This window comes from Callorhinus ursinus, unplaced genomic scaffold (genome assembly GCF_003265705.2).
Source record: "Callorhinus ursinus isolate GAN/ISIS: 27379988/994484 unplaced genomic scaffold, GSC_fseal_2.0 scaffold68, whole genome shotgun sequence".
NCBI classification, from domain to species: domain Eukaryota; kingdom Metazoa; phylum Chordata; class Mammalia; order Carnivora; family Otariidae; genus Callorhinus; species Callorhinus ursinus.
In genome coordinates this window covers 3789032-3805088 of record NW_027397130.1, presented here as the reverse complement: position 1 = coordinate 3805088, position 16057 = coordinate 3789032, and the positions used below count along the sequence as shown (strand labels likewise).

The 16057-nt window shown below is 49.5% G+C and overlaps 1 protein-coding gene across 1 annotated transcript; it reads left to right on the top strand.

The window, feature by feature from the left end:
* The first annotated feature begins 2198 nt into the window (after positions 1-2198).
* On the top strand, positions 2199-10786 carry BIRC5 (baculoviral IAP repeat containing 5). The gene is made up of 4 exons (XM_025859992.2): positions 2199-2383; positions 2758-2867; positions 4606-4723; positions 10600-10786. The coding sequence occupies exons 1-4, from the start codon at positions 2273-2275 to the stop codon at positions 10687-10689; spliced, it is 429 nt and encodes a 142-aa protein (XP_025715777.1). The 5' UTR covers positions 2199-2272; the 3' UTR covers positions 10690-10786.
* The last annotated feature ends 5271 nt before the right edge of the window (positions 10787-16057 follow it).

The following is a 16057-nucleotide window of genomic DNA, read 5'->3' as shown; positions in this document are numbered from 1 at the left end:
GGGGTGCCTGGCTAACTCAATCCAGAGAGCATGTGGTTCTTGATAGGGGGGTAGTGAGTTCGAGCCCCACGTTGGGTGTAGTGATTACTAAGAAAAAACAAAACAAAAAAACACACTTAAAACACCAAAAGTCGGGGGGGGGGGAAGACTGATAAATATAACTGCATAAAAATTAAAAACTTCTGTGGCGCCTGCATGGCTCAGTCGTTAAGCGTCTGCCTTCAGCTCGGGTCATGATCTCAGGGTCCTGGGATTGAGCCCCGCATCAGGGTCCCTGCTCCACGGGAAGCCTGCTTCTCCCTCTCCCACTCCCCCACTTGTGTTCCCTCTCTCGCTGTGTCTCTCTCTGTCAAATAAATCTTTAAAAAAAAACAAAAAAAACTTCTGCAAGAAAAAAATATGCCACAAAGTCAAAAGACAACAAACTGGGGTCAAGGGCCGGTAGCACATGACAAATGAGGCTAACTGCCTTCTGAATAAAAACTCACCAGGCAATAGGAAAAATGTCAGTATCCTAACAGCCAAGTGGGTGAAGACACCAATGGGCAATTCACAAGCAAGATAAAAGCAACAGAGTTGAGATGATCAGTGTTTTAATCTGAGAGATACAAGTTAAAACAAGCACGTGCTGTTCTGCATTCTCACAGAGGCAAAGATCAAAACATCTGCTGTCGCCCAGTGTTGTGAGAAGACAAGAACTCTCAGGGCGGTCACCTGTTCAGGTCAAAGGGAGACCTTTGACCCAGAGAATTTAGCAACCCATAGATGCAACAGGCCTGCCTCCCTCCCACCTCTGGGGTGGGTCTTTGTTTGCCTATATGTTTTTCTCTCTCTCATTTTCCCTCCCCACTGTTTCACAAAATTGCTCCCAATTTTCTTGTCAGTTAAGCTGGGAAAAAGGGCGCCTGGGTGGTTCAGTCGGTTGGGCGACTGCCTTAGGCTCAGGTCATGATCCGGGAGTCCCGGGATCGAGTCCCGCATCGGGCTCCCTGCTCGGCAGGGAGTCTGCTTCTCCCTCTGACCCTCCCCCCTCTCATGTGCTCTCTCTCTCTCTCATTCTCACTCTCTCAAAATAAATAAATAAATCTTTAAAAAAACAAAAAACGGGAAATAATTGCGAGCTAACAGCTTACCCAATTCATAAGGACTGTAACTGGTAGAAATGAACAAAATTAACTTAACAATGGCTAACATTGATATAAGCCTCAGGGTTTTTTTTAGCTACTACATTTAGATGTTAAAAATTTGACTCTAGGTGTTATGCTGAGTGAAATAAGTCAATCAGAGAAAGACATGTATCATATGACCTCACTGATAGGAGGAATTCTTAATCTCAGGAAACAAACTGAGGGTTGCTGGAGTGGTGGGGGGTGGGAGGGATGGGGTGGCTGGGTGATGGACATTGGGGAGGGTATGTGCTATGGTGAGCGCTGTGAATTGTGTAAGACTGTTGAATCACAGACCGGTACCTCTGAAACAAATAATGCAACATATGTTAAGAAAAAAAGAAGAAGAAGATAGCAGGAGGAGAAGAATGAAGGGGAGTAAGTCGGAGGGGGAGACGAACCATGAGAGACCACGGACTCTGAAACACAAACTGAGGGTTCTAGAGGGGAGGGGGTGGGGGGATGGGTTAGCCTGGGGATGGGTATTAAAGAGGGCACATTCTGCGTGGAGCACTGGGTGTTATGCACAAACAATGAATCATGGAACACTACATCAAAAACTAATGATGTAATGTATGGTGATTAATATAACAATAAAAAAATTAAAAAAAAAAATTTGACTCCAGACAGTAGGAACTTGGTACAAATAATGCAGAAGGATCAAAAGGGCAGAAGCTGTTATCGGTAAGATTTGATAGAGCCAAAAGCTGATCTATGAATTAAATATGTTACAAAATCTTCCCGGAAAAGGGGAGTGTTTAATGAGCACGGACTTAATACATATGTGTTCGACAGTGGCCACTCCTTGAACCCATCACGGGGACGTCAGAGCATCCTCAATCCCTCTTCCCACCAGTCTTTGCAAGCAATGGGAGAAACGCTAAGTGTGGGAAGGGGCCAGCGCGCGGCGTGGGCCGCTGGGCGCACCGCGAGTAGCGGAGCCGCACGGCGGGAGGACTACAACTCCCAGCACGCCCCGCGCCGCCCAGCCTTCCCAGAAAGCCGCGGGCGGCGCGCTCTGGGGCAGCGCGTTCCCGACATGCTCCGCGGCGGCAGCCAACCGCCGGATTTGAATCAGGTCGGCGCTCTGCGGCTGTGTCGGCGGGATGGGCGCTTCGTCGTTGCCCTCCGCCTGGCAGCTCTACCTCAAGGACCACCGCATCTCTACGTTCAAGAACTGGCCGTTCTTGGAGGGCTGCGCCTGCACCCCGGAGCGGGTGAGTCCGCACGGCCTCCCTGGGCCCCAGGCCCGCCCTTCCGCAGAGCGCCCTGACGCGGCCCCGGGGTGACCCTCTCCAGCTGTGGGCTTTCGGCCCCGTGAAGCCCCTCCCTCTGTGGGTTCCCGAATCCTGAGCGACCCCTCGCTCTGTGGGCTTCCAGACCCCGGGGCGACCCCTCCCTCTGCGGGCTTTCGGCCCCGGGCGACCCCTCCAGCTGTGGGATGGCAGCCCCGTGAAGCCCCTCCCTCTGGGCTCCCGGGCCCCGGGCGACCCCTCCGTCTGTGGGATCCCGGCCGGGGCCACCCCGCCCGCTACCGGCTCCTGGGTCCCTGGAGCGCCTCCCGGGCCTGAGCCTCAGCTCTCCCTTGCAGATGGCCGAGGCCGGGTTTATCCACTGTCCCACTGAGAACGAGCCCGACTTGGCCCAGTGTTTCTTCTGCTTCAAGGAGCTGGAAGGCTGGGAGCCAGATGATGACCCTATGTAAGTCCCCCAGGCCAGCTTCGCCGGGTTTCCAGGTTGCCCCGGCTCCATCCCCAGCTCCTGTTTTGAGCTGGGCCTGCGAAAACTATCTGAATTTCCAAGACACTTAGGGAGGGAGCCGTGGCTTTCCGAGTTCGTTTTGTGCCCCAAACAGTTATTGCAAATGGATGAGTCTCTTTATGTTGGTGCCCTGGTGGTGCTTTCAACCTTTCCAAACCTGATTTGGCCAGACGTCCTCCAGAGTGGATGCTGAAGACAAGGCTCATTCTTGTAGGACTGTCCTTGACAGCCTTCAGGTCTGGCCGAATCCAGGCGCAGGTCCTGTGCTGATCTGGGGATGTCCAGGTGCTTTCCTTGTTTTAGGGTCTTCAAATCTACAGCTTTATTGAGCTGTCACTAACACAGCGGAGAAAATACTCTCTTAAATGGAACACTTGTGTTGTTTCGGGTTTTGTTCTTTAAGGCATCTGGATTTGTTTTTGGTTGTGTTTTTTGTTGTTTTTTTTTTTTAATTCCGTGTGTATGTCCAGACCCTGATGGCTGTCTTTTTGTATGTGACACCACTTTCTTTTCTCATCTTTTTTCCCGTCAGACCCGATTGCTGCCATATGTTAATATTTTCCTATAGAGAATCACCCAAGTTGTCCCTTCTTGGCCAGAAGAGAGTTGTTGTTTTCTCTAACGTGTTTGCTCTTATGACCCTTTTTTAAGATTTTATTTATTTACTTGACAGAGAGAGAAGGAGAGAACAGAAGCAGGGAGAGCGGCAGGCAGAGGGAGAAGCAGGCTCCCCGCTGAGCAGGGAGCCTGGCATGGGGCTCGATCCCAGGACACTCAACTGACTAAGCCACCCAGACGCCCTTATGACCCATTCTTCTTTTTTTTTTTTTTTTTTAAGACTTTTTATTTATTTGACACAGAGAGAGAGAGAGATAGAGCACAAGCAGGGGGACCGGCAGGCAGAGGGAGAAGCAGGCTTCCCACTGAGCAGGGAGGCCGATGTGGGGTTTGATCCCAGGACGCTGGGATCATGACCTGAGCCGAAGGCAGCCGCTTAACGACTGAGCCACCCAGGCGCCCCCCTTATGACCCATTCTTGACTAGGATGGCATGGTGCTCATACCGGCGATCACTGGGAAAGTACCCGTTGTATTCTTGGGAGTGAATTTCTAAGTGCTAGAGTATTTTCAGATAGTAGTTCCTATGGGCTGTCCTTTTGGACTCTGTATGGCTGTGTGTTCATTCCAGTACTGTTCTGCTCACACTGCTGTCTGCTATATGCAGGGATAATTCCCAATGCAGAGAATGAGGCTGGGGAGTTCACTGGAGAAGCCTGGCCAATGATGCCCTTACTGGGACCCAGCAAGCAGATTCTGTAACAATTCCAGTGAAATGAGATTACTTCAGACAGTTCCTTCCTTGAGGATTTTAGAGGGATTTGAAGTGTGCTACCTCTGCACTTATATACCACGTGACACATTTCCTGCTAATTGCTGAAGGACTCCAGATAAAATACATCAGCCCCAAGCATGGTGGGGAGACGTCCAGTGAGAGGGCAGGGGGCAGAGATGGGCTGTGTGGGAGTGTGCCCTGGGACCTAGCACTGGTTCTGTGTACTTCATGAGGCGGAGGGAGGCATGTTTGTGAGCCAGGGTGCTGGGTGTTGCTGACAAACTGTTGTTTTTCTCCCTTTACCTGACTTTTCTCTGTTGACATGCTCCTGTATTGATTTTTCTAGAGAGGAGCATAAAAAGCATTCATCTGGTTGTGCTTTCCTTTCTGTAAAGAAGCAGTTTGAAGAATTAACCCTCAGTGAATTTTTGAAACTGGACAAAGAAAGAGCCAAAAACAAAATCGTATGTATTATCGGGAGTAAGAACCAAGGGCAAACCCTGTTGAGCTTCTGTAGCACTGAGTTCCCCGCCCCTCGTATTGGAGGGGCTTAGTTTTCCTCAGTAAGCATTTTTAGCCCCTCAGATGGATATGTGAGGGTATAAAGGACAGGAAAGCGTCTGTCCTGGAATGTGAAGTCAGACAAAAACGGGTTCCCTCCTGGAGGATGTGTTTAGTGTGAGGTACCTCTGGTGGTGGAGCGGTGATGGTTAGGCTGGTGCCCAGCCTTCAGTGATAGTCTCTGTGGGAGGCCATTTACATAGTGTGTATTCACGTGTGAGCATGGTGGGGAGAGAGCGTTTGGGGGCACATAGTAACATAGGGAAAGGGCATTTATGGGTATCGGGAAAAAGAGGAACAGTCCACTGGACCTTGGGATTTCTGCAGGTGAACTTTGACTTGTGGACAGGCATCCTGGGTTATCGGGAGAGAGGAGGGGTGAGGCTCTGGGTCCACAACGAGGTGGGTACCAAGCAACCTGGGCTGTAGAGAAAATCAGGGCTCCCAGTTAAATCTGAATTTCAGGTGCATGGGGAATAATTTATTAGTATAGCTCACGTTTTGTATGGATGTATACTAAAAAAGTTACTCGTTTTTATGGAGTTCAAATTTGGCTGGACATCCTCTATTTTTATTTGCTAAGTGTGGCCATGTTACAGAGAATAAATGTTTGGGTGTTTAATATCATTGTAGCAAAGCACTGGGCTGGGAGTGGACATCCTGGTTCTGTCCCCACCATTCGTGGGCTCTGTGAGTTTAGGCCAGTCTTGGTTGCACATGGAGGGCAGATCCCCGTGGTTTCTGAGATCCTTTTCTGGTTGAAAATTTATGTTCCTTTTGAGATGATTATGAAATAGTTATGTCTAATAGAGTATAAATGCTGAAGACCACTTTTTTTTGTTAGGAAAGGGGAAGAAATTGGCGGTCAGTATAGCAAGTTGTGGAAGAGTGTTTACACCGTGGGGGCCTTGGGGACCGCAGTGTTGGAAGCAGGAAGTGGGCCAGGGAGAGCCTTCTAGGTCAGGCGTCAGCACACCCTCCGTGAAGTGCCACAGATAGTAAATATTTTAGCCTTCATGGGCTTCATGGTTTCTGTTAGGTTTTTTTTTTTTTTTTAAAGATTTTTTTTATTTATTTGAGAGAGTGAGAGAGCGTGAGCACAGGGAAGGGGCAGAGGGAGAAGGAGAAGCAGACTCCCTGCTCAGCAGGGGGCCCAATGCGGGACTCGATCCCAGGACCCTGGGATCATGACCTGAGCCGAAGGCAGACACTCAACCGACTGAGCCACCCAGGTGCCCTCTGTTAGATATTATTCTTTTTGTTTTGTTTTGTTTTCACAACTGTTTAAAAATGTGAAAACCATTCATAGCCCGATGTATGAAAATAGGCCATATGTCCCACAGGCCACAGTTTACCAAGCCCGTTCTAGGTGAGAGACCAGCCTGTTCACTTAGGGGACAATTGTGAGAAAGCTGTGCCCCAGCGAGCTGGAGGAAGATTGATGCGTAGCCCAGGGAGAGGCTGAAACCAAACGGTAGGGCGCTGAAAAAGACAAAGGATGTTAGGTGGTTGTAACAAAGAGGAAACGTGGTTGTGACAGCACAGCTCCAAGACAGTGAGTGACCCAGTGCTCCAAGGCCCCTTGGTCTGATAGGCAGAGTCACGTGGCCTATGGGGAGAAGTGATTCACTGAAGCAGGAGGCCCACCAGGAGACGCTTGGTCACCAGGTCACCATTGTCTTCGGGAACGGCAGTGGGGCCACACCAGACCAAGGTGAACAGGCAAGAAGGGAGAAAAGTGGGGGATAGGAAGAAGAAAATGTTTTGCTTCCATTGTACAACTGTTTCTGTTCTCCCCAAGTCAGAATATAGGGTATGTTGTTTTTTTTTTTTTTTAAAGATTTATTTATTTATTTTGAGAGAGTGAGAATGAGAGAGAGAGAAAGAGCACATGAGAGAGGGGGGAGGGTCAGAGGGAGAAGCAGGCTCCTCACCGAGCAGGGAGCCCGATGCGGGACTCGATCCCGGGACTCCAGGATCATGACCTGAGCCGAAGGCAGTCGCTTAACCGACTGAGCCACCCAGGCGCCCCTGTTATTTTTTTTTTAAAGACTCTTATTTAGGGGCGCCTGGGTGGCTCAGTCGTTAAGCGTCTGCCTTCAGCTGAGGTCATGATCCCAGGGTCCTGGGATGGAGCCCCGCCGCAGGCTTCCTGCTCGGTGAGCCTACTTCTCCCTCTCCCTCTGCCTGCTGCTCCCCCTGCTTGTGCTCTCTCTCTCTCTTTCAAATAAATAAATCTTTAAAATAATCTTTAAAATCTTTAAAAATAAATAAATAAAGATTCTTATTTATTTGAGAGAGAGAGAGAGAGCGTGCAATCCAGCACCAGCAGGGGAGGGGCAGAGGGAGAAGCAGACTCCCCACTAAGCAGGGAGCCGAATGTGGGGCTCGATCCCAGGACTCCAGGATCATGACCTGAGCTGAGGGTAGACATTTAACCAACTGAGCCACCCAGGCATCCCAGAATACAGGATACTTTAAAACGATGCCTTTGTTTCTATTACTTTGTTTAATTACAAAACAAACAATATAAGCTTCCAGAAGGAAGAATCCAAAGCTCCACTTCTATGCTAAGGGTGACCACCATGGACTGTTTAGTGTGTCTCCTTCCAGATAATTTTTAAATTTCTGTATTTTAAAGAATAAAAAGTGTGAGCTGCTCCTACTTTCCTTAATTGGTTTATACAACTTAAATAACAGGGAAGTTTTTGTAAGCCCATGGCTCTCAACTATACTGTTATGATGATGTAGAGCTGTGCTCTCCCCACCCCGTGGCCATCAGCCACGAGTGGCTTTTATGACGAAGATTCTGTAGAGTGCAGATTTCCGTGCTCCAGTCACAGAGCGAGTGGCTGCGCATGTCTAGTTGCTGCTGTGCTGTGCCCCGCAGATAATGGAATAGTTCTGTCATTGCAAAAGGTTCTGTTGGACATGCTGTTCTAGAGTACCAGCTGATTGTGAGATTTGCTGCAAATAATTTATCACTAGTATGTAAGTCAGGTCCCCTCGTGTCCCCATGCACTTGCCCATGTGAGTGGTTGGTCATGTCTGGGAACCCGGCATAACCAGAGGTCTGTCTGCTTCGCCCTGGAGCCCCATGGGCAGTCTAGGGCATCTCACTCCTGGGGGTGGGCTGGCACGCAAACCTTGTCTGTTCTGTAGGGGTAAATAAGGTTGGGGCCTGATATTTTAAACTATTAAGTCAGCTATGTGATTGCAGCATGTAGTTTAAGGTAATCATTTATTGGACGTTCGTTAAAAAGACCCAGATGAAATAACTGTGTTGGGTCTGCAGATACTGGAGACAAAGAACAGGTGTTTGCTGTGATGCTGTGGATTTCTGAGGCCCCAGACTTATGTGGGAGGTGCTGCTGCTAGTCCATGTGACAGGATCACTGATGGAGCAGCCCACCTGGGGCCCTGGGGTGTCCCTGCTGGACAGCCGGCCTTTTAGGACACTAACCTGGGAGCGCGCTGCCCGCTCTGTGGCTCTTCTTGCTGCTGCAGGCTACATCTGCCTTTTGAGAAAAACGAAGTAAATTAGAACCAGCTAGAAAACAAATCAGTTCAGGGGATGAACTTAATATGGGAGCAGGCAGAGAAACCTCTGTCAGACTTGAGTTTGCAGACACTAGCAATGAGGCTGAAATGAAGCACAAGAGGAAGGAAGAAGGGTCCTAAGCTCCAGAGGGCAAACTTGTGCTCAGTGCGTTTTATGGTGTTTTTTATTTTATTTTTTTAAGATTTTATTTATTTATTCACCAGAGAGACAGCGGGAGCAGGAGCACAAGCAGGGGGAGTGGGAGAGGGAGAAGCGGGCTTCCCGCCGAGCAGGGAGCCCGATGTGGGGCTCGATCCCAGGACCCTGGGATCACGACCTGAGCCGAAGGCAGACGCCTAACGACTGAGCCACCCAGGCGTTTTATGTTTTTAATAGTTTCTGATTTTTTTTTTAAGATTTATTTATTTGTTTTAGAGAGAGAATGGGAGGGGCAAAGGAAGAGGGAGAATCCCAAGCAGACTCCTCGCTGAGCATAGAACTGGACGAGGGGCTCAGTCTCGTGACCCTGAGATGATGTCCTGAGCTGAAACTAAGAGTCAGACGCTTAACAGACTGAGCCACCCAGGTGGTGCCCCATGAGTTTCTGAGTTTTTGCTTCAATCCACCTTTATTAAGAAAGCATAGGGGCGCCTGGGTGGCTCAGTCAGTTGAGCGTCTGGCTCTTGTTTTTGGCTCAGGTCATGATCTCAGGGTTGTGGGATCGAGCCCCAAGTTAGGCTCTGTGCTCAGCTGAGAGTCTGCTTGGGATTTTCTTTCTCCCTCTCCCTCTGTCCCTCCTCCTGCATGCGTGTGTGCACTCTCTCTTTCTAAAATAGATAAGTCTTTTAAAAAAATGTATAAATTGGAGGTGTTGACCTCCATGTTGTGGTGGTTAAATTACAGCCTGTGTACATTGTGGCTTATTTAATTTTAGACTTTTTTGAAAGAGAAGAAAAAAGTAAATAAAAAATATATTTTAAAAGGCCATGGTCAGGACCCCTGGCTGGCTCAGTCGGTGGAGCATGCAACTCTTGATCTCACGGTTGTGAGTTCAAGCCCCATGGCGAGTGTATAGATTACTTAAAAAAAAAAAAAGAAAAAAAGCGCGGTCATCTTTCCGTATCTGTAAAGATGAGGCTCTCGAGCTGCAGAGTTGTCCGTTACAGGGCACACCCTTAACTGTCAGGTGCTATGTTCTCTTTTTCATGTCAATTTCTTATTTTTTTAGTTAATTTTTCTTTTAATTAATAATTCTAAGTAAGCCTTATACATGGCGACAAAATTAAGATACACAAAAATACATAATGAGAAGTAATTTTTTAAAGTTAGCCTCTAATTAGAAAACAAATTTAGCCTGATAAAGGTCTGTTAGCTTTTTTTTTTTAAAGATTTTATTTATTTATTTGAGAGAGAGAGCACATGAGAGGGGGGAGGGTCAGAGGGAGAAGCAGACTCCCTGCTGAGCAGGGAGCCCGATGCGGGACTCGATCCCGGGACTCCAGGATCATGACCTGAGCCGAAGGCAGTCGCTTAACCGACTGAGCCACCCAGGCGCCCAAGGTCTGTTAGCTTTTTAATGTGTCAGAGAAATCAAGGAGAACACACATGAGGGTAGGGAGAGAGGTTCTTGAATCTGCTAATGCGATTCGGCATGTGTCCTTCTGGAGAGAGCATTGGGCAGAATGAACAGGTCAGAAGGTAGGTTCAGGGAGCCCCGGGAAGCAAAAGAATCTTCTATTTCAGGAGAAAGCTGAGGCTCAGCAGTGTCTCTATGTGGACAAGAGGGGGGCTCTGGACTTGAACTGGGGGAGCTTCAGAAGCAGTGTGGGTGGTGGTTGAGAGCAGGGCTGTGCCACAAGACTAGCTGGGCCACCTGGACACCACTCTGGGCCTTGGTTTCCTCTGTCTGCAGAGTGCAGACAGTGGTGACACCTGCCTCACAGGGACGCCGAGCAATAAAGCCATTTGTGTGTGTAAAGCAGGTGAAGTGGTGTTTGGGACACACAAACATTGCAGAAGTGCCTTCTTTTATAATTATTAGGATGTACCTGAAGTGGGAGGCCCTTGAGTTGAGTCGGGATATTCACCCCAAATAGCTGGGGGTCCCTACCCTAGCACAGCACCCAATTTATTTAGGTGCTCAATAGATGTTGCCTTGTTTTTTCCACGTTGATCTTATCTACAGGGTGTGATTGGGAAGCTCTCGCTCAGTTCCATGCGCCTGTTCTTTATTTCCAGGCAAAGGAAACCAACAGTAAGCAGAAAGAATTTGAAGAGGCGGCAAAGAGAGTGCGCTGTGCCATCGAGCAGCTGACTGCGGTGGAGTGAGGCCTCTGCCGAGCGCGCCGCTCCCCGGCCCGACCCCTTCCCAGCGCCTTAGGGAAGGAGAACATTCACGATTTGAAATTAGAATATTTAGGCTATACTTTTGTTTTTTCTTGAAAGTGGTGCCAGAGGCTGCTTCTCTTTGTGCAGCTGGTGCTGCTGAGTCCAGTAACCGATTCTCTCATTTTTCTTTGGTAGTTTTTGCGCCGTTGGACCCTGGACTTGCCAGGGTGAGAAGGTGAGGAGCATGTTCCCGGGGGCAGGGCCCTTCCACAGTGAAGCGCCGGGGCTTCAGGTTGGCGGCTGGCTGTGGAGCCTGAGGTTTGAATCCTGAACGTAATCATAGGTCTGTTGTGACTGGACAAATAGAGAATTAAGGATACCATTTTAGATTTTATCTGTCTAATAATCTGAATTTACGGTGTGCATTTCTTGTGTTCCCACTACTCGGTATTCTCTCACTGGGGTATCTACAAGTCCTACAGCCGTCCTTCTACCCTGTCAGGTCTGTGGTGCTGCAGCCCTCCTTCCCTCCAGAGCAGATGACACAAAATGCCATCCCTGCCAGAGCCCTGAGCTGCTGTGTGTGGGAAGGGCCTTCCTGCCTGTCTCATCATTTTGGAATCTTCACAGGGGGAGCTAGCAGAAGCCAACCCCAGGCTGCCTTGAGCCCCCAGGTGTGCCAGAGCCCTTCTGGGACTGAAGCCCAAACGGCAGGGGTGGGTGGAGGAGGCCTGATGTCTTGACAGTAAAGCCAGCCTCTTGCTTGGAGGTCAGTTGAAGATCTGTCACCTCCGGCACGTACCACAGGCACATGGCAAGGTTGTGACATTTCTCTAAAACAGACAACGAAAAGGTCCTTAATGCCAGACAGTGCGTTTTCCAGAGGCCTGGCTCCCTGCTCTGAATGAGCTGTGACACGGATGGGGCAGGCAGGGCTGGGATGAGAGACCCATGGAAGGAATTCCTGGTCTTCCTGTTCCCAGTACTCTGCAGACCACTACTTCCCTTTCATGACGAGGGTTAGGTGGCTGATAAGGCACCTGTCTTTCTAATGTGAACCCCCCTCAAGGAGGACAGAGGGATCAATTAATCTAAAAAGTGGATTGGAAACGCCTTTTGGAGGAAACTTTTATAGATAACTTGTTTATATTGTTTGCACTCTTACAGGATCATAGATTTCCGTGAGAGCAGTTAGAGCAGTTAGTCAGTTAGAGCAGTGGTAATAAACCTGGCAGCTGGGGCCCCGTGCTTTGTTGCCTCTGACCTGTGGTTTCCTCATTGGTAACATGGGTCATGCAACCTGTACCACCTCAGCTGGTTTCTGTGTGGGTGCGCGGGGGCACTTGAGACAGAGTCCTCAGCTTCTCCTCAGGCTCTGCAATGTCGCTTTCTTATTTTGTTTGAATTATTAGTTCACAGAACAGCACAAACTACAATTAAAGTGAGCACAAAGCCGTTCTAAGTCATCGGGGAAATCTGCGTGAGCCTTAGGTGGGTTTGGAGACAGGGGAGCAGGAAATAGGTAGCAGAAACTGTCGTTTATGAGCTTGCTGCAGCGTTAGACAGCCCTCAGGAGCCGTCGGCACACGCTGGTGGCACCCTCCCTGACAGCAAAGCAGTGGCCTGATTTCCTTTTTAAATACTTAACTCCAAGCTCTGGGGACTTGGTGGGCTGCAGCAGGGGATCCGTCAGCCCCGGTTGGCTGTCTCTCCATTGCTGCTACACGCCCCCCCCCACGCTCATCGACCTTCTCCCTGTCCCCTCCCCAAGGCCGGCTCACACAGGGCTGAAGCCTGGTGTCACAATGATAGATCTTATTTCTCCCTCCATGAAGAGAAGCTGCAGGGTGGATTGTTAACGGTCCTATTGGAGGTCATCTTGTCATTTCTGAAAAATAAAAACCATTTCATTTCAAACAATGCTGCAGACCCTACTGGGTTTTTAAAATTTTGTCAGGTCTTTGTGGTGGTTCCTTAGCCACCTGCTGCTTCCCGCCTACACGGCTGTGGGGCAGGGATGAGCTCTGGCAGACACAAAGCCGGCCCTGGGCTACAAGGCCCACTTGTGTGTGTCATCTGGACCCATTGCAGCTATAAACTGGCTCTGCAAAATGCATCTCAGACTTCTATTTTTCTGCCACATCCCAGTCAGAGAGGGAAGTGTAATTTTCCCTGCAAGCTTGGAAAATAAATTATTTATTGCAGTGATTTCTGTTGGGGGGAAAAAAGCTCTCTAGCCTCTGTACTCATCTAAGCTGCTTAATTTTGATATTTGTGCCAGTCTGTAAATGGATCCTTCACTGTAATAACGGGCCCTTACAGGCTGGCTTTGTAGAGAAGCTGGGCCTTTGCACAGCGGGCAGTGATGTGGTTCTTGGCTTCGACAGGCTGTGCTGTGGAGTGAGACCCAGCTGGAGCTGACCCTCAGTCCGTCTTACATACCCCTTCTACAGAGGTATTTTCCAGAGGCCATATTTATCACTGGGCCTTAATGACTATCCACTCGGAACACTAAATAGACCTCCGTTAATCAAGCCACAAGCCTTTACCAAGGGCCAGAGCCTCAGGGTTTTTTTTTTTTCAAATATATGTCCCCTTTTGGGTTCTCCAAGTCTGGTGGGAGTCTGGAAAGGGCTGTGATGGGTGGTTATGGGCTGTCAGGTGCAGAGGGTGGTGTACAGGTTAAGAAGCCTACAGGCCAGCCTCAGGAATCTGAATCCTTCACCTGTCCCCAGCACACTAAGTGCCAGCCTGACCAAAAGTGACCTGCCAAGAGTGGAGCCATCGGCCACTGCCTGCAGGTTGGCACCCCCTTGGGGTGCTGACCATTCTGTGCAGGCTGCTCTTAAAGAGAAATAACTCACAATTGCCAATAAAGTCTTATGTGATCTTATCTGCATTTTTTTCATGCAGAAATAGAGACTTTTGCAAAGAGGCAAAGTAGCTTGTCCAAGATCGTACAACTAGGAACTATTATGAGGATTGAACCCAGGCATCCTGGCCCCAGAAATGGGCCCTCCCTGATGAATGACACGGCCCGGCCTTGCGGGTGTGGCTGGGGTCGCCTGCCCGACTCCAGAGACAGGGCTATCTTGAAACCATCCCCATTCCATTTTTCAGACTGCTTTGTCAGAAAGGTCTTCATTCTATTGAACGGAAACATGTCTCCCCAAGGGTTACATTGATCTTCCTAGTACAACATTTAAAAAAAATTTTTTTTAAAGATTTTATTTATTTGACCAAACAAGTAGGCAGAGCAGAAGGAGAGGGAGAAGCAGGCTCCCCGCTGAGCAGGGAGCCCGACGTAGGGCTCCATCCCAGGACCCCGGGATCATGACCTGAGCCGAAGGCAGACGCTTTACCGACTGAGCCACCCAGGCACCCCGACGTTTTTTTAAATTCTGAACTAAGATTAATGGGAACATGTAAAGATAGTATGAAGGGGCCCCATGTACCCCTCACCCAGTTTGCTCTGTTGTAGCTACAGTAAAATGTCTGTGCTTTCGACATCTAAGGTCTGAGCTGAAAAGAGAGTTCCATTGTGCAGCCCGCCTTGCTCTGAACCAGAGTTGCCATCACAAAGGGTTTCTTGTCTGGGGCAGTGGTGGTGGGGGGTGGGGTGGGGAATCTAGCTCTTAAAGCAAAAAAACCAACTGCGCTGTAGATTTTCCTCCACTGGGCTCAGCCCACAGCTTTGGAGTCAGTTTTCAGCTGACCAACCAAACTGGGGCCTTAGCTTCTCTGTGGTTATTTTCCCGTTGGTCCCCAAGGTGGGGACGTCTGCCTGCCTGTTCACTCAGATGCTTGAGCGCCTACTGTGAGCCAGTGCTATGCCCAGGAATTGAGTGAAGGCCAGAGAGGACTCAGTCTCTCGCCGTGAGCTCAGGTTCCAGACCACGGCCAACAAACAGCCGTGTGATGTGCAGACTGAGAAGACGGCTCTGCCTTGAGGGCAGCACGGAAGATCCGAGCTGTCTGTGCAGCAACCAGGAGGAGGCTGCCAGATGACGGAAGAAGGGAACGCTGTGTCCGGCCGAGGGAGCGCAAGTGTGCACTCGGGACTGTAGTGCGTTCTGATGTGGGGGCATCAGTGGTGGACAGATCCTGGCGAGTCCCAACGTGGCCATGAGGAGCCCTTCATAGATCCTATTGGTTCCTGGGGATGAGACTAACCAGGTGTGTGGCTGTCTCCCCGTCTGTGCCATGTCCCACACAGGATGTCTGTTGTCCACATCAATGTGAAAGACCTCTGTTTCCAGCCTACGACCTCCACCATTTGAGAACCCTTTAGTGTGGTTGGTTTTGACTAGAACAGTGTCTCGAATCTCCCAGGGTGGATTAGCTTCATAATGCACCCTGATTGCATGCACTGACCTATGGGTAAATTAGCAAGGTTCAGTTCCTGTTGGAGGAGTTTGCCCCATGCAGTGAGTTGAGTTGTGAAGGAACTGATGCTGCGCGGCTCGGTGATTTCTCCGACAGTTACGGCTGCTTCCTCAGCCCTGTGCTGGAGGCAATGCACTGTGGCATCAGCCTGAACCAGGAGGCTCACCTGCCCCACAGCTGTTGCTGGGGTCAGGCATCCTGTTCTTGCTGGCCCTGAAGAGATAGTTGAATGTGAGTTTTATAAAAAGGTTTGGGTGCAGCCCTGTTTGTCACTTATAATCGGAATTTCTTCCATCCAAAGGTTCCTCCTGGCCCTGATTTTGGTGGTAGTGGTCTGATGCTAACTTTGAAGAGGCCCTGACATCCTAGATCACCAAGTGGCTGACCGACAGCTCTAACTATGGGTTATGAGTCTATGGTAGGAGGATGACCAATGAAAAAAGGGGTCATTCCAAAGTGGCAGTGTTTCAGAATCAGACTAGGGTATAATCTGGGTCCATCTTAGGGAAGTAGACTGGTGGAATTCATCCAAGTAGCCCCTCGAGGACCGGTACCTACTGCCTAGGGGACAATCCAGTGGCTCCCAACTACACATTGGGCTTCAAACACTGAAATTTAAAGCAGACAGGGTAAAAAAAAAAAAAAAATTTAATAAAAGTAAAAAAATAAAGCAGGCAGGGTGTAGACTGCTAACCTGGCCATCGGCACTGCATCGTGAGGGGAATATGTATCTATTCGGGTGTGGAGCTGCATGGCTCTGCTGACGGTGGCCTCAAGCAGTGCCGTCCCCGGCCCTGACAGCAGGATCCCCCCCCTTTTTTTAAGACTTTATTTGACAGAGACATAGCGAGAGAGTGAACACAAGCAGGGGGAGTGGGAGAGGGAGAAGCAGGCTTCCCGCCGAGCAGGGAGCCCAACGTGGGGCTCGATCCCAGGACCCTGAGATCATGACCTGAGCTGAAGGCAGACGCCTAACAACTGA